This window comes from Hemitrygon akajei, chromosome 6, assembly GCF_048418815.1.
Source record: "Hemitrygon akajei chromosome 6, sHemAka1.3, whole genome shotgun sequence".
Classification (NCBI taxonomy): domain Eukaryota; kingdom Metazoa; phylum Chordata; class Chondrichthyes; order Myliobatiformes; family Dasyatidae; genus Hemitrygon; species Hemitrygon akajei.
This window is the reverse complement of record NC_133129.1, coordinates 113,463,829-113,482,423: the sequence shown is the minus strand read 5'-3', so window position 1 is coordinate 113,482,423 and position 18,595 is coordinate 113,463,829. Positions and strand designations below refer to the sequence as shown.

Sequence of the window (18,595 nt, the reverse complement as noted above, 5' to 3'; positions counted from 1 at the left end):
AGGATAGAGAGTGTGATTCTGTCAGACTGTATCCTGTCACTGCAGGGATAGAGAGTGTGATTCTGTCAGACTGTATCCTGTCACTGCAAGGATAGAGAGTGTGGTTCTGTCAGACTGTATCCTGTCACTGCAAGGATAGAGAGTGTGATTCTGTCAGACTGTATCCTGTCACTGCAGGGACAGAGAGTGTGGTTCTGTCAGACTGTATCCTGTCACTGCAAGGATAGAGAGAGTGGTTCTGTCAGACTGTATCCTGTCACTGCAAGGATAGAGAGTGTGATTCTGTCAGACTGTATCCTGTCACTGCAAGGATAGAGAGTGTGGTTCTGTCAGACTGTATCCTGTCACTGCAAGGATAGAGAGTGTGATTCTGTCAGACTGTATCCTGTCACTGCAGGGATAGAGAGTGTGGTGCTGTTAGACTGCAGCTTGTCGCTGCGAAGACAGGGAAACAGCTGATTTTGGGAGAGGGTGATGTGAGCTGTAATAATTGATCAGATGTTGAACTGAAATGTTGGTAAGAGTTCCTGTTGACTAACACTGTGCCTGAGGTAGTGTGCTTGTGTTTCAGGGGTCGTGCAACGCTGTATGCCAGTGAAATACCATTACTCCTCCTCAACAGTCCCACAGAATCTGCCAATCAATTTAACCATGAGCATTCGACAGGATGAATGGCATGCACTACGTAAGTACCTGGACAAGGGGACTGGGATCCAGAGTTGCATCAATTTCTCTGTTTGTTTCTCTCTTCTCGCTTCCATCGGGCCGAAGATACAAAAACCTGAAAGCTCGTACCAAGTCATCTTCTACCCCATCGTTATAAGACTACAGTATTAAATGGTTCTCTATTACAATAAGCTCAACTCATTCATCTGCGTGGTGAACCACTGGGTCCCAGCACGGTATTCTGTGGTACTCTTTTAATCACTGTCTGACCACTCTGAAAAAGAACCTACATTGTTTTCTGCCTGACAACTAATTTACAATCTATGCCAATACTCTGTCCCAGTACCTTCCACTTTAATGCTACACACTAACTTTTTATGGAGAACATTGTCAAAAGCTTTCTGAGCACCCAAATACACCACAATCATTGTTTTTTCCTCATCTGTTCAACTAGATCTCTCCCAAAAATAATTCATGAGGTTTGTCAAATACAATTTTACTTCCAGAAATCCAGGTTTACTTTGTCTAATCTCATTGAAATTATCCTCGTATCCTATAACTGTACCCAGTAAGACAAAACATTTTTAAAGGGAAAAGAAGTTAACTTCAGGAATATGAAATTGAAAAGGCCGATGAATATAGGACTGAATGGTGGATTTGGATGCACGTAATATATGAAAAAAATTATTTTATCTTGTAGCACAGTTAGAAATTGGCAGGTATGTTTTTGTCAGCAGCACAGCATCATGGTTGACAGAAGATCACAGCTGAGAGTTTAGCATGCAAGAATATAGATCAGGTACAAACAGGCAGGAGGAATTCAGCAGGTCGGGCAGCATCAGTTGAAATGAGTAGTCAACGTTTCAACAGATGCTGTCCGACCTGCTGAGTTCCTCCAGCTTGTTTGTATGTGTTTATTTGACCACAGCATCTGCAGTGTACTTTGTGTTAAGAATATAGAACATATTGAAAGGATAGACATGTGGACAAAGGGGGAAGGACGACTTTGTTAGTAAAAAGTGAAATCAGATGTGCAATGCTTGTGGGTAGAGTTAAGAAACTGCAGGGGTAAAAAGACCTTGATAGGAGGATATAGGATGCAAAATACATTGGGAGGTAGAAAAGGCATGTAGGAAGAACACTGCTACAATGGTCATGGGGAATTGAAATATGCAGGTAAGTTGGGAAAATCAGCTTGGTGCTGGATCCAGAGATCGAATTTGTTGAAAGCCTATATGATGGCTTTTTAGAGCAGCTTGTGGCTAAGCCCACTAGGAAAAAGGCAATTCTGAATTGGGTAATGTATAATGAAACAGATTAGGGAGCTTAAGTTAAAGGATCCCTTAGCAGGCAGTGATTATTTGATAGAATTCAACCTGCAGTTTGAGAGGTAGAAGCTAAAAATGGATGTACCAGCATTACAGTTGAGTAAAGGTAACTGCAAATGCATGAGAGAGGAGCTGGCCAAAGACAGTGGAGCAGCAATGGCTGGGGTCTCCGGGAGTAATTCAGAAAATGCAGAATCAGTTCATCCCAAAGAAGCAGTATTCTACAGGAAGGATGAGGCAACAGTGGCTGACAAGAGAAGTCAAAGGCAGCATAAAACCAAACGACTCAAGGCCAACAAAATAATAATAAGGGAGGAAAGATAAAGTATGAAGAGTGAAAGAGATGCACGAGTGGACATCGAACCTCTGAAAATTATTCTGGAGATATAGTAATTGGAAACAAAGAAATGGCAAACTAATATGTCAGTTTCAAAGTAAATTATCAAGAGTGCATACGTGTCACCACATACAACCCTGAGATTCTGTTTCCTGCAGGCGTACACAGCACATCTATAGAACAGTATCTGTAAACAGAATCAATGAACAACAAACTGTGCAAATGCAAATATAAATAAATAGCAATAAATAAAAAGTATGAAATAACAAGATAAAGCGTCCTTAAAGTGAGACCATTGGTTGTGGGAACACCAGAAATACAGTTAATGTAGTTATCCCCTTTTGTTCAAGAATCTGATGGTTGAGGCGTAGTAACTATTTTTGAACCGGTGGTGCGAGTCCTGAGGCTTTTGTACCTTCTACCTGATGGAAACAGCGAGAAAAGAGCACGGCCTGGGTGGTGAGGACCTTTGATGATGGATGCTGCTTTTCTATGACGTTTCGTGTAGATGTGCTCAATAGTTGGGAGGGTTTTACCTGTGCTGTACTAGCCGAATTAACTATCTTGTAAGATTTCTGCTCAAAGGTATTGGTATTCTCATACTAGGCAATAATGCAGCCAATCAGTACAGTTTCCACTACGTGACTATAGAAGTTTGCCAAGGTTTTTGTTGACATACTGTATCTCCAGACTCCTGAGGAAGTAGAGGCACTATCATGCTTCCTTTGCAATTATATTGATACGATGGGTCCAGGAATTTAAAGATTACACTCCATGAGGTTATGGAGTACTTTGTGACATTGGACAAGATAGGATAAAGTCAGCCTGGTTTCCTTAATGGAGAATATTGCCTGATAAATCTTTTGTAATTCTTTGAGATTATAAGTCATAGATAAAGAGGATGCAGTGTACATTGTATATTTGGATTTTCAGAAGGCCTTTGACAAATTGTCACATATGAGGCTGCTTACCAAGATAAGAGCCTATGGTATTACAGGAAAGTTACTAGCATGATTAGAGCATTGGCTGATCGGTAGGAGGCAGCAAGCGAATTAAAGGATCCTTTTCTGGTTGGCTGTCAGTGACTAGTGGTGCTCCTCGGGGTTGGTGTTGGGACTGCTTTTTTTTATGCTGTATATCAATGATTTAGATGATGTTTCAGGCTGAGACCCTTCAGCAGGACTGCTGAAGCATCTCAGCCTGAAATGTCAACTGTACTCCTTTCCATAGATGTTGCCTGGCCTGCTGAGTTCCTCCAGCATTTTGTTGGTGGAGGGGCAGGTAGTGTTGAGGAAACAAGAAGGCTACAGGAAGACTTAAGGCAGATTAGGAGAATGGACAAGAAAGTGGCAAATGAAACACAATGTTGATAAATGCATGGTCGTGCACTTTGGTAGAAGAAATAAATGTGCAGATTGTTTTCTAAACGGAGAAAATCCAAAAATCTGAGATGCGAAGGGACTTGGGAGTCCTTGTGCAGAACACCCTAAAGGTCAATTTGCAGTTCGAGTGGGTGGTGAGGAAGACCTCACCTCAATGTTAGATTCATTTCAAGAGGTCTAGAATACAAGAGTAGTGATGTGATGCTGAGGCTTTATAAGGCACTGGTATTGTGAACCTCACCTTGAGTATTGTGAACAGTTTTGGGCCCCTCATCTTAGAAAAGAGGTTCAGAGGAGGTTCACAAGGATGATTCTGGGAATGAAAGGGTTATCATATGAGAAATGTTTGATAGCTCTGGGTCTGTACTCACTGGAATTTAGAAGATGCCGCCTCGGGAGGGGATCTCTTTGAAACATTTTGAATGTTGAAAGGCCTGGACAGAGTGGATGTCGAAAGGATGTTTCCCATTGAATTGAATTGAATTTCGGTTTATTGTCATTTAGGAACCACAACTGCAATGCAGTTAAAAAATGAAACAACGTTTCTCCAGAATGGTATCACAAAAGCACACGACAAACTAGACTACACCAGAAAATCCACATAACGTTTGGCAATCCACAAATCCAGAGTCCGGAGTGGCTGCTGCGTATTAATATCATGCTACCATCTTAGTGCGTTCCCCAGAAAGGAGCTCCAAATCCACCAGACAAAACAAGATTACCCAGACACACCAAGTCAGGAGACCAACTCTACCACCCAACAACCAAAAGCTAAAGCTACAAAACCTACACAAAACCACATTGTGACAACAGTGCAAACAATACCATAATTGATTAAAAATAAGACCATGGGCACAGATAAAAATAGTCCAAGGAGGTTAAAAGACTATAAGTTTGAAAGAAACCACCACACAGTTTCCACAAGTCCTCAGGGTCCCAATAGACTTGTCATCCCATGCAGGCAGCAGAAGGGAATACCCCCACTATGGACTTCCATGGCGCCACCGGACCCAGCCTCGCAGACGCAGCACACAGTGAAAGCACCCCGACTGCAGCGGAGTCGGAGTCCGTCGAACCTCCGAGCCTCCAACCATCCCCTCCAGCACAGCTTCTCTGAGCACCATCTTCTGCCGAGCGCACCGGCCACCAGCAACGTGACCCAGAGGACTGGGGGCCTGTTCTTCCCAGCAGAGACCCGGACCTCACAACGGCAGCAGCAGCAATGAAGAGGGCCTTCCTGGAGATTTCCAGATGTTCCTCCGTGCTCCCATGTCCGTTTTTCATTAGATTAGGATTGTGCACGGCACCCCGCTTGACAAATAACAGATATCAACTCCGGAGAGTTGATGGTGGGAGAGTCTAGGACACAGCTTCAGGATAGAGGGGCATCTATTTAAAACAGAAATGCAGAGAAATTTCCTTAGCCAGAGGGTGGTGAATTTGTTACCACAGACAGCTGTACAGGCCAGGCCAGGCAGAGATTGATAGGTTCCTGATTAGACACAGCATCAAAGGTTACAGGGACTGGGAAGTGGGGTTGAAGAGGGGGAAAAAATGATCAACCATACTGAATAGCAGAACAGTCTCGATGGGCCAAATGGCTTAATTCTGCTCCTATGTCTTATGGTCTTAAAGTTACTGACCCTCTCCACCTCTGATCCTTTAGTTGATGTCATTGTGGAAGACACCAGCAATATGTCATAAATTCAAATGTCAGAGAACATAGGTGTGTGAAGTTGTGATTACTAAAGAGAAACACACACTCAGAAAAGCTGGAGGAATTCTGCAGGTCAGACAGCATATAGGGAGAGGAATAAACAGTTAATGTTTTGGACCTAGACCCTTAATTAGGACTAAAGAGGAGAAGATGCTTGAGAAGTTGAAGGTCTAAAGGGATAGATAAGTCACCTGGGCCAGATGGATTACACCCCAGGTTTCTGAAAGAGGTAGCTGAAGAGATCACACAGATATTAGTAATCTTTCAAGAATCACTTGATTCTGGAATAGTGGGAAAAGATGGGAAATTATTGGCATATGAACCTGACCTCAGTGGTTGGCAAGATGTTATAGGCAATTATTATGGATGGGATTTCAGGACACTTGGAGGCATACAATAAAATAGGACAAAGTTGGTATGGCTTAAGGGAAAATTTTGCCTGACATATCTATTGGAATTCTTTGAGGAAGTAACATGTAAGATAGACTAAGAATTAGTCTCTTTATTTACTTGGATTACAGAAAGCCTTTGACAAGGTGCCACATATGAGGCTGCCAAACAAGAGCCCATGGTGTTACAGGAAAGATACCAGCAAGGACAGAAGATTGGCTGACTGACAGAAAGCAAAGAGTGGGAATAAAGGGGCTTACCATCTTGCAGATGATAGAAAGATAGGTGGAGAGGCAGATAGTGTTGAGGAAGCAGGGAGTCTGCAGAAGGACTTGTCCAGATTAGGAGAATGGGCAAAGGAGTAGCAGATGGAATACAGTATAGGGAAGAGTATGGTTGTGCTGTTTGGTAGAAAGAATAAAAACATAGGCTATGTTCTAAATGGGGAGCAAATTCAGTAATCAGAGGTGCAAAGGGACTTGTGAGTACTAGTGCAGAATTCCCTTGCAGGTTAAGTCTGTGGTGAGGAAGGCAAATGCAATGCTAGCGTTCATTTCAAGAGGACTGGAACATGAAAGGGTGTGATAAGGCACCGGTCAGACTGCAAGTGGAGTATTGGCAGCAACTTGGGAGGAAATATAAGAAAGGAGATGCTAGCATTGAAGAGGGCCCAGAGGAAAAAGTCAAAATAAAATTTACTATCAAAGTATGTACATGTTACCTTGAGATTCATTTTCTTGCAGGCATTTACAGATAAATAACTTACTAGAATAGAAATTTACAAAAAAACTATACAATACATAAACAAAGACTGACAACCTGTGTGCAAAAGATGACAAATTGTGCAATTATATAAATTGATAGTGAGAACATGAGTTGTAGTGTCCTTGAAAGTGAGTGCAGCTTGTAGAATCAGTTCAGTGTTGTGGTGATTGAAGTTATCCGTGAGAGTTCAGGAGTCTGATGGTTGTAGGGTAATAATTATTCCTGAACCTGGTGGCGTGGAGCTTTAGGTTTGCACATCTCCTGACCAATGGTAGTAGTGAGAAGGGAGCATGACCTGGATGAGGTGTTCCTTGATGATGGATTCTGGTTCCTTGTGTAAGTGCTCAATAGTGGTGAGGGCTTCGCCTGCGGCTGTGTCCACCACTTTCTGCAGATGACTTCCTTCCTGGGCATTGGTGTTTCCATATCGGGCCGTGATGCAACCAGTCCATTGTCCATCTATAGAAATTTGTCAAAGCTTTTGGTGATGTGCTGAGTCTGTGCAAATGTGTAAGAAAGAAAAGGCATGGTCATGTCTTCTTTATGTTGACGTTGTTGTTGTGGCACCATTCAACCAGATTTCCCATCTCACTCCTATATGTCAGTTCATCACCACCTTTGATACTGCCAAACAGGTAAGAATTTATATAATCCCTTCTGCCTGCACATTGTTTATATACCCCAATTCCCTGCCTGTCTAAATGACTGTTAAACTTTTATATTGCATCTTTTTCCACCACCTCTGCTGGCAACGCATTCCACACACCTACCACACTTGTAAGAAAATAACTCCGATCTTCTTCAGACACCTTAAAGCTGTGCTAGCGACAACACTTCCAGTATTTTCTGGTTTACTTTGGATTTCCAGCATCTGCAAGTTTAAAAAAAATTTTGATCAAGCTTCATCTATCCTGTAGCTGCTCGCTCCAACAGAGTGGACTTCAATAAACTGTCCATTGCTGTATTTGTCCTCAAAGTATTTGACTCTGTTTTAGCTCTCCCAGGTGGACAATAAGAAAAGTGAGAGAGCTTTACTATACTGTGTTTAAGTCAAGCTCTCAGTACTCTAGACTTGGATACAGTAACTTGGTACAGTGGAAGCTTTATTTCATATATTGTATAACAATCTCGTGAATGCATCTCGTGTAGCTCTCACAGAACAAACAAATCAATCCTCAACAAGATCAAACCAAGACTCCACCCATTGGGCACCCTGGAAAAAGATATCATGCTCGGCAAGGTGGAAAGGAGGACGACAGAAAAGAGGAAGGCTACCAGTCAGGTGGATGGACACAATAAGGACGGCTATGAACACAACATTATCCACAATGAGCTGCCTTTGCCAGATTCAAAACTCATTTAGGACAACTATCCATAGGGTTGCTATGAGTTGGCAATGTCTCAATGGCACTTAACAACAACAGCATAACCACTGTTATATCTGGAAGTCAAAAAAATTATAAATGCTGAAACTCAGAAATGAAAACAGAATATCCTAGAATAGGATATTGGGCGAGAGACACAGTTAGTGTCTCAAGTCTGGGTCCCTTTAGCAGAACTGTGGATGAGAGAAAACAAGTTAGATTTCAGTAGTGAAGAATGGTGGGGGGGCAGGTAGAATAAGGGGAATTTCTATGATAGGATAGTGGGTATGATAGGTGACTAGTGGGGTGCCACAGGGCTCGGTATTGGGACCACAGCTGTTTACCATTTACGTTAACGATTTGGATGAAGGCATAGAAAATAACATCAGCAAATTTGCTGAATATACTAAGCTGGGTGGCAGTGTGACATGTGATGAGGATGTTAGGAGAATTCAGGGTGACTTGGATAGGCTGGGTGAGTGGGCAGATACTTGGCAGATGGCGTTTAATGTGAATAAGTGTGAGGTTATCCACTTTGGGAGTAAGAACAGGAAGGCAGATTATTATCTGAACGGTATAGAGTTGGGTAAGGGAGTAATACAAAGAGATCTCGGAGTCCTTGTTCATCAGTCACTGAAGGTGAATGAGCAAGTGCAGCAGGCAGTGAAGAAGGCTAATGGAATGTTGGCCTTTATTACAAAGGGAATTGAGTACAAGAGCAAGGAAATCCTCTTGCATTTGTACAGAGCCCTGGTGAGACCACACCTGGAGTATTGTGTACAGTTTTGGTCTCCAGGGTTAAGGAAGGACATCCTGGCTGTAGAGGAAGTGCAGCGTAGATTCACGAGGTTAATTCCTGGGATGTCTGGACTGTCTTACACAGAGAGGTTAGAGAGACTGGGCTTGTACACGCTGGAATTAAGGAGATTGAGAGGGGATCTGATTGAAACATATAAGATTATTAAGGGATTGGACAAGATAGAGGCAGGAAATATGTTCCAGATGCTGGGAGAGTCCAGTACCAGAGGGCATGGTTTGAAAATAAGGGGTAGGTCATTTAGGACAGAGTTAAGGAAAAACTTCTTCTCCCAGAGAGTTGTGGGGGTCTGGAATGCACTGCCTCGGAAGGTAGTGGAGGCCAATTCTCTGGATGCTTTCAAGAAGGAGCTAGATAGGTATCTTATGGATAGGGGAATCAAGGGATATGGGGACAAGGCAGGAACCGGGTATTGATAGGAATTGATCAGCCATGATCTCAAAATGGCGGTGCAGGCTCGAAGGGCCAAATGGTCTACTTCTGCACCTATTGTCTATTGTTTATACGACCAAATGCAGTTCAAGTACAATAAAAGAATATAACTAAGTCAACCATGAATTGCCAATAAGTAATTCTTTGTTGAATATCATTTATCTGTTTTTTTTACCCAAGTGGAAATTTATTGTTGTCTTAGGATACTTTTAGAAAATCTCCTTTGGATGCTGATTTAAACCTTTGTCTTTATGTTTAAGAGGCAGCTAGATAGGCATGTGAACAGGCCAAGAATAGAGGGAGTTCCTGTACTATACTGCTCTTTGTTCTATGTAACACTGAAAGTGTCCCACCCACTGGCTTCTACCCTGCAGAGGGCTGAGAGGATACAGTTGATGACAGTTCGTTGCTGTGCTGCCAATTTTACATTTAGTAGGTCAGGCAGCATCCATAGGGAGAAGCGCTGTCAACGTATCAGGCCGGGACCCTTCGTCAGGACTAACTCTGAGTTGAGTTAGTCCTGACGAAGGGTCTTGGCCCAAAACGTTCTCCCTATAGCGCTTCTCCCTATAGATGCTGCCTGACCTGTGTTCCACCAGCATTTTGTGTGTGTTGTTTGAATTTCCAGCATCAGATTTCCACATGTTTACATTTAGCATGTCCTTCTTTAGTACCCTCTTCACTTGTTGCCACTAAGCTTCAGATCCTCTTACCTCGTCCCTTAGAGTCAACTCTGGAGTTGAACCATATTCTTGTAATATGTTTTGTTCACTCGCCTCTGTTCAATCGCTGTCACCAGAGGGAACTTGGGAATTCTGGCATTGGGTTAACACATAAAAGCAGCCAATTCCAGCTTGATAATCAAATACAAGTTGTTTTGTTAAACAATAGATTAAGGTGTTGTGATCTCATTGAACAGAGGCCCAGGCTCCACTGGATAAATGTTTTTTTATCTCACTTGTGCTGTAGCTTTGCTGACAGGATGGTGCAGGGAAGTGTTTATTCTATATCTAACCAGCCACAGTGCCAGAATGCTGTTTCTTTGTCTAAATCTGACTCTGTCTGACAGATCTGCGGCGGATGACAGCAGGCTTTATCGGTATGGCGGTGTCTATTATCCTGTTTGGCTGGATCATTGGAATCCTGGGCTGCTGCAAGGACCATGACCTGATGCAATACGTAGCGGGCCTGTTGTTCCTCATGGGAGGTGAGAGAATCGGTCACCACACAGAGTGCAGGCCCACCATTGGGGAGAGAATCGGTCACCACACAGAGTGCAGGCCCACCATTGGGGAGAGAATCAGGCCCACCATTGGGGAGAGAATCGGTCACCACACAGAGTGCAGGCCCACCATTGGGGAGAGAATCAGGCCCACCATTGGGGAGAGAATCGGTCACCACACAGAGTGCAGGCCCACCATTGGGGAGAGAATCAGGCCCACCATTGGGGAGAGAATCGGTCACTACACACAGAGTGCAAGCCTACCATTGGGGTTGTAAAGAGATCACTGCAACAGGGCCAATCAAACAGAGGAAAATACCCATACACTGATACCTGTCTATCTACCCCCAGGGAGACTAAGAACACAGAACAACACAGCATAAGCCCTTTGGGCCTACTCCAAGAACTATCTAATGCTTCCCTCCCACACAGCCCTCCATTTTTCTTTTATCTCTTAAATGTCCCTAATGTATCTGCCTCTACCACCTTCCCTGGCTGTGTGTTCTATGCACACTCTCTATATAAATAACCTGCCTGACATACCCTCCACCCCTCCTACACTTTCCTCCAATACCTTAATATTATGCCCTCTGGTATTAGCCATCTCCAACCTGGAAAAGGTATTTGGCCCTGAAGGCTTATCTATTCTAATGTTTTTCAAAAGTTCCCACATATCCTGCTTTATGTCAACATATCCCAATATATTAGCCTGTTCTACACTGTCCTCACATTTGTTAAAGCCAATCTTACTGGTGAATACTGAAGCAAAGTATTCATTAAGCAACACCCCTGCTTCCAGGTATGCTTCCTCTTTTATCCCTCTTTGGTCCTACCCTCACTCTTTTCACATTTCTATTCTGTACATCCACTGAACCTCGGTCTCTCTCTTTTGAACAACACGGACATTTGATTGTAATCCTTCCTCTTCTGGAATGACAGTGTTATTGTGTTTGATGCACCTGATCTGACTTAAGTTATTAAGGTATTTGGCAAATATTCAAATGCTTCAAAGGGGGTTTAACAAACAGAATTTGCTAGTGAGCAACAAAGACACCAGAGAGACCTCCGATGCTGTAATCTCCAGAGAAATAAATGAAGGGGGCAGATGGGCAGAGGAAGGGTTGTGTGGAGACATTAGGCCTTGGAACACATCTTGGCTGTGGCAAATGCAGCAGAAAGCTAGAGTGGCAGCTCCACAGCCCAGGATGTGGGCAATGCTGTCAGGAGTGAGTTAAAAATCACATCTGGAGGAGTGGAATTACTTCGTGGTTAGAGACCCGCAGAAGATCCTAAATATACATATTTAGGGGGCAGAGAAACATAGAAAACCTACAGCACAATACAGGCCCTTTGGCCCACAAAGCTGTGCCAAACATGTCCATACCCTAGAAATGAGAACATTTAACACAAAGAAACAAAGGCAGACCACAGGCCATTCAAAAAGGGCTGTTTTCTTGGGGAGCAATCCCATTCCTTCTCTTAGGAGTGGTTAATGGGGAAGGGGGCATGAGTCAGACCTTGGAGAGGAGTTGAGGGACAGGACTCATTACGAGTCATGGGCAGAGGAGGCATGAACTCTGGGGAGCCAGTGTTTGGCAGCAGAGTAGATTCAGGTGTATTGTGGAAATGGAAATGATGTTAATCAGGTTTGTGGCCAATCTGCAACATCCAGGGTGAGGAGGAGTTGGAGTTGGGTTCACCGGAGAGGTAGAGTGAAGGGCAGTAGATTGAAATGAGTTGAAGGTGTGGGTAGTTGTCAGTGGAGAGTGGGGTGGAGGGTTGGTTAGGATGGGATGGGGACCTTTCTGGGGCCAGCCACTTTGTCTGTGAGGGGGTGGAGAGAGGGGCGAAGACCTTACTGGAGGAATGCCGTGTGTCTGTATCGGTCTGGGGGAAAGAACCAGACATTCTCTCCGCGCTCTCTCCCTGCCAGGAACCTGCTGCATCATTTCTCTCTGCACCTGTGTGGCTGGCATCAACTTCGAGCTCTCCCGCTTCCCTCGGCACATGTACGGGCTGCCCGAGGATATCAGCCACGGCTACGGCTGGTCCATGTTCTGTGCGTGGGGCGGCCTGGGACTCACCCTGTTGGCGGGCTTTCTCTGCACCCTCGCTCCATCCCTCAGCACGCCACACACCACCGTCCACAAAACGCGGGTGGAGAGCAGCACCATGTGACCAAACAGCATGTGGCCAAGGACTTGCTGTGAAGGACCGCCCAGTGTCAGTCAGCTGAACCAGTGATCAGAGCTTGGTGGTGTGGTGAGAAATGTTTAAACACTTTCACACTAAGCAGTTTTCTTGAATGTAATTTAGTAGAATAACTTGTGATAAAGAGCGTTCATACATTAAAAGCTTTAAGAAAACATCTTTTTCACTAATGCATTGAAAATCTCATGTCTTGGGCTTTATGGTATACGATTTTGATACTACTTTACACTGTTCCAGTCTCCCAGGAATAATAAACACCTCACTTGTTTAGATGATGCTGTCCTCTCCTACCCCACAATTTAACCAAGGCAAAAGGTGCTGAGGGGAGGGCAGTGGGACTGGTCAGTCCAAGGTAGTATTTTGTAAGGTGACTAATGTGAACCACAGCTGCATTTATTTGTACAAATATTAAAACATTTTTCCCACTGTACAGATTTCTGCCGATGTAAATTGCATCATTGTCAAGCCCTTTGACTCATTTTGGTTAGATCTTTTACACAATTTTATAATAAAACTCATTAAAATCCAAATAAAACAATCCATAAACAGTTTGAAGCTGCCACTTACTGTGCAACCTCTCGCTATTCTCCACTTTGCAAAGTAGGGCTCTCAAAGTTGAGTTTCGGGTGAAAGGAGCCTCAGTACTGGAAGGTATCAGGTCATGCCGGGCTGTAGTAGCTTGTGTAGCGGGTAATCACATCTGTGCTGCATGGGCTTGAGGAGAGAAGAGCAACGACTGCAGACTGACCAGAAACAGGGTAAATCATAACCCAGTTCAGTCCATGTTATCCAAAAGAAATTGCTGACACCACCTGCTGTTTTAGTCTAACACATCTTGCTCACACCCAAAGGCACAAACAAATGTGTAGATTATTTAGCAAATGCATTTGATAAAGGAAATGAAGCATCAGTGGTCGAATAGTACCTTCCATCTTTCCTTGTACATACTCGCTGGTTGAAAGCTCACATGTATTTGCAATGTTTAAAACAGCAGGGCCAATATCAAAGTGTTCACCTCAGTTGTCAGTACACAGCTGACACCTGTCACTGTGGACAAGGCCACCTGTGAGCCCTGCAATGCACGACTATTCCTGCCTGAGTTACAGGTACAAGGGCTCTTCATCTTAAGGCAGCGAAGCTTCATATGAGGAGCAGGGTTCCAAAGTCCTCCTCCATTGACTATCAGTGTTAAGAATAGCACTTCCCACACAATCAAACTGCAAAACCTGGCTGATGCTTCAGGTACTGAATCACTAAGATGGCCTCAAAAAAAAAATCAGGAGGGCTAAAAGTCATGAAGTTGCCCTAGCAGACAAGGTGAAGCAGAATCTCAAGGGGAAAAATTGGTCTTCTAGATCAGAAAGTTAATCTGTGTGGAGCCAAAAGAATTGGGCAAAGATCTTAAATGGAAATTTGGCATCTGTATTTACTTGGGAGATGGATAGTCTACAGAAGCAAGGCAAAGCAGCAGCGAGGTCATGGACCCTATACAAATTACAGAGATGTTGTTTGATGTCTTCAGTCAAATTAGGGTGGATAAATCCCCAGGGCCGTACAAGGGTTTCTCTCAGACCTTGTGGGATATACTGCAAGTGCAGAAATTGGTAGAGATATTTAACGATAGGTGAAGTAGCAGAGGACTGGAGGATAGCTAATGTTGTTCCCCTGTTTAAGAAAGGTTCTAAGAAATAACCCAGGAAATTATAGGCCAGTGAGCCTGACATCAGTAGTGGTAAAGTTATTGGAAGGTATCCTAAGGGCCCAGAGATATGAGTATTTGGATAGACTTGGAATAATTAGGGATAATCTGTATGGCTTTATGCATGGCAAGTCATGTCTAACCAATCTTTTTCAAGGAAGTTACCAGGAAAGTTGATGAAGACAATGCAGTGGATGTTGTCTACATGGACTTCAGCAAGGCATTTGACAAGGTTCCGCTTGGAAGCTTATTAAGAAGGTTCAGTCGCTTGACATTAAATTGGATTAGACATTGGCTTTGTAACCCAAAAATGGTTGTAGATGGTTGCCTTTCAGACTAGAGGCCTGTGACTAGCGAAGTGCTGCAGGGACCGGTGCTGATTCCATTGTTATTTGTCATCTATAACAACATAGATGATAATGTGGTTAACTGGATCAGTAAGTTTACAAATGACACCAAGATTGAGGGTGTAGTGAACAGCGAGAAAGACCATCAGAGCTTACAGTGGGATGTGGACCACCAGCTGGAACTTAATGCAGTCAAGTGTGAGGTTTTGCACTTTGGTAGGACCAACCAGGGTGGGTCTTACAGAGTGACCATTGGGGCACTGAGGAGTGCAGTAGAACAAAGGGATCTGGGAATACAGGTCCACAATTCATTGAAAGTGGCATCACAGATAGATAGGATCATAAAGAAAGCTTTTGGCACATCGGCCTTAATAAATCAAAGCACTGAGTACAGGAGATGGGATGTTATGTTGAAGTTGTACAAGACATTGGTGAAGCTGACTTTGGAGTATTGTGTGCAGTTTTGGTCACCTGACAGGAAAGATGTAAACAGGTTGAAAGAGTACAGAGAAAATTTACAAGGATGTTGCTTGGATTGGAAGACCTGAGTTAAAAGGAAAGATTAAATAGGTTAGGACTTTAGTCCTTGGAATGTAGAAGATTGATAGGAGACAATAGAGGTATACAAAATTATGAGGGGTATAGATAGTGGAAAAAGATTGCTTGTATTTACCCTGAGATCAGGTGGGAGGACAACCATAAGTCATGGGTTAAGGGTGAAAGGTGAAAAGTTTAGGGGAAACCTCTTCACTCAGAGGGTTGCATGTGTGGAATGAGCTGCCCGTACAAGTGGTGCATGCAAGCTGTTTCAACATTTAAGACAAGTTTGGAGGGCAGGGTTATGTGGGACTTGGTCTGGATGCAGATCGATGGGAGTTTAAATGGTTTGGCGCAGACTGGATGAGCCAAAGAGTCTGTTTCTGTGCTGTACTTTTCTATGACTCTAAGCTGACTGTGTTGTGGAAGCAGTGGCGATGCTTTGTGCTGGATACTCTTGGGGAATAGTTAGTAATGGGCAATATAGGGGGCCTCAGAGAATACAGGGAATGGTAATGTTAGTTTCTGGAGGGGACTCCAGGGAATAGTGGAAATGGTAATGGGTTGGTAATAGGAAACACTGGACTCTGATAGGGGTTTGGGATTGGGTAACATTAGGTCTGAAGGCTAGGAGGTGAGAATAATTATACAGGGCCACAGGAAAAGTTTGAAATGGGTAAAATGTAATTTGAGTGGGGATGGAATGGGCTTTAGTTTTCTGCGGGTGCCTGTTGAAGCCAACAGGCCAAATAAAGTCTGATGGTTTCAGAAAGCACCAACTGAAAATTCTATCCAACTAATTATTCTTAAAGGAATTGTGGGGCGGTTAGTGTTTGCCCTTGTAGTTGAGCCAACACCTCCATGTAACAGGAATTAGTGAGGCTACAGGAACAAAACCAATCACACAAATTACTCCTGGGCACTGAAGGATAATAATGTTTTCTGTACCCTGCTCATTTATGTATTCTGTGATAGTCCAGCCCCAGCATCTTCTCCCGACCTTAGCAACAGCAAAAGCATGTTCACTGATCACACCTTGGAGAAATGAAACAATTTCTCAGTTGCTGATCCAACTCCTTCTCCTACCTTGGTGCAGCAGAGAAAATCACCACCACATTGCTGCCTCTTCTTCCCGCTCCTTCCACCTGCTGCGCTTTGTTCATGGTGTCACATCATTTCTTAAAGGAAGCATGCAGCCCCGGGATGTGCAAGTCTGTGTACTGTATTAAACTCCAGTGCAGTGCTACATGTGTTTGGTTCGATGTAAAATATTGTGATGTCCATTTGAGATGTATTGTTTATAGCAAGGAAAAGTGACTTTATCAGGGAAGTGTTTGAAATTGTAATATACACACTGCGCATTGAGTTGGTCAAAAATAAAATTAATGACAAGATAGTGTTTTGTAGTGTCATTCTGGTTAAAACTGTCACTGTGTATGTTCAGTGGGCTGTGTGGGAGGTGGGTTCACAGATTCCAGTCACAGGTGGATCTCTTTCTCCCTCTTGGCTGAGCTTCCTCCCAGGCTGTTACCATATCCACAAAACTTAATTACCGCAGACTCACACATCAAAACCTCTTCCACAGCCAAAGCACACCAAGGGCACAAGAACCTCATTCCTGGCAGCAAGCACCATGACCCCAGCCAAACCTAGCCAGAATCTAAGAGATGATTCAAGACGAAAGGTGAAAGGTTGCACAGCATGGAAACAGCCCTGAGCCAACAGAGATCCACCCAGTCACATAAACCTTACCTCAACTCTATTTACCTTTTCTACATTCCCATCAACATCCACCCCCCCCAGACTCTACCAATCACTCACACAGTAGGGTGCGTTATTGTTGCTCCAGCACCTAGGAGATACACAAACAGGGAAGGCATGCACCAGAAGTCAGGACTGAGGCTGAAGCACCGCCCCACCCCTTGGACATGGATTCAGCAGGCATAGAGTCAAACTGAATCATTACCATTGGGAAGGATACAGGGAGGTTTTGGAGGACCACGTTTTGTGCAGAGTTGTTTTACATGAGCAGCCCAGCACCAGACTGTGCAGAAGCATGGGGTAGGGCAGTGGGCAACTGCTCTGAAGATGGGAATATTGGATTGCATGTGGGACACCAGTTGGTCAGGGCAACATCAACACTCCTATTAGAATAGCTGAGGGAGCTCACTCTATAGGTGCACAAACCAAATGATGGATGGACAAGCTACCACACGTATTCTAGAGATGGTGAGAAGCAGAATTTAAACACAAGATCAAAGAATTAGTCCCCTGCTGAGTCAAGAGTCTGAGCCTAAGCAAACAACACACCTCCTAGGTGTTATAATATTTGATCCATTTTCAGTCTTAGGCTGGGAATATGGGCAGGTATCTTGCTGCCAGATTTCACACCCATATCATCATCCAAAATTCCAGTGAGTCTGCAGTGAGATCAGTGCCACTGAAATCACTTACTGAGGGCCAGGGGATGTGTTCCCATTATATATGAACACCATCCACAACTGAAAGCATTCCTATTAAGTCTGACCACAAACTCTGCTTTGTAACATCACGTCATGTTCACTCTGATGCTCCTGTTCAGACACAGCTCTAAAATGATAAATCTTACAGCTCAGACTGATGTTCAACCCATCATATCCTAACACTTTCTTGTTGTCTAATTTTATTTTGATTTAGAGATATACCACAGTAATAGGGCCTTCCACATGAACAAGCCCAATTAACCTACTAACCATACGTCTTGGAAGTGTGGGACAAACCAGAGGAAACCCATGTGGTCAGGAGGAGCACATACAAACTTCTTACAGGCTGCGACAGGAAATTAATCCAGGTTGTTGCAGCTTAGAAGCTCCACCCCAACTTACTCTCAACCTGACATTTCCCCCCGAAGTTCTGCAAACCAGTGAACTGGACAGAAGCTGGCATCCATGGATCCCTGAAAAGCACGCTGCTCCCCCCCCCCCCACCCCCCGACCACTCAATCCCCAACCACCAGATGTTATCAATGGGCACAGAAAAATACAAAGCAGCCACAAATACATACAGCAGAAATAAAATCCAAGCAGCAGACACAAGAGAAAACACAGCCCTTCAAAAAGTAGAAGCAATTTGTGTCGACGGATTGTGGAAAGAGGTAAAAGGACAGTAATAATCCAGGGGTGGGGCAAAAAAAGGGAGAAACTAAATACCCGAAAACAAACTGGCCGGAAGAGACGGGTATAGGAGATGCATTCCATTGTGGACTGTGAGGATTCACTACTCTAATAACACAAAAAACGGATTTGTCCTAGAACATCTCAGCAACAGTAATTAGAATATGTCTTACTATAATGATTAATGAAAGCAGAAGACAAAATCAAAGTTGGTAGATGGAAGAGCTGA

General features: G+C 43.8%; 1 protein-coding gene and 1 long non-coding RNA gene across 5 annotated transcripts in view; one reads left to right on the top strand and one right to left on the bottom strand.

Moving 5' to 3' along the window:
* Nucleotides 1-16,608, top strand: part of tmem276b (transmembrane protein 276b) — a 34,864-nt gene extending 18,256 nt beyond the window's left edge. The window contains exons 2-4 of one of the 4 annotated variants that reach the window (XM_073049070.1): nt 572-685; nt 10,268-10,405; nt 12,354-16,608. In XM_073049070.1, the coding sequence (XP_072905171.1) occupies nt 572-685; nt 10,268-10,405; nt 12,354-12,598 (497 nt within the window). In that variant the 3' untranslated portion in view covers nt 12,599-16,608. Of the gene's footprint in view, nt 1-571; nt 686-10,267 lie in introns of all 4 variants that reach the window. The other 3 variants (XM_073049071.1, XM_073049069.1, XM_073049068.1) reach the window with 3 other exon arrangements.
* On the bottom strand, nt 4,208-13,313 carry LOC140729391 (uncharacterized). The gene is made up of 3 exons (XR_012099317.1): nt 13,199-13,313; nt 7,356-7,456; nt 4,208-5,102 (listed from the first exon to the last, which is right to left on the bottom strand). It is a non-coding gene; the product is annotated as an uncharacterized lncRNA (long non-coding RNA).
* Nucleotides 16,609-18,595: the final 1,987 nt, after the last annotated feature.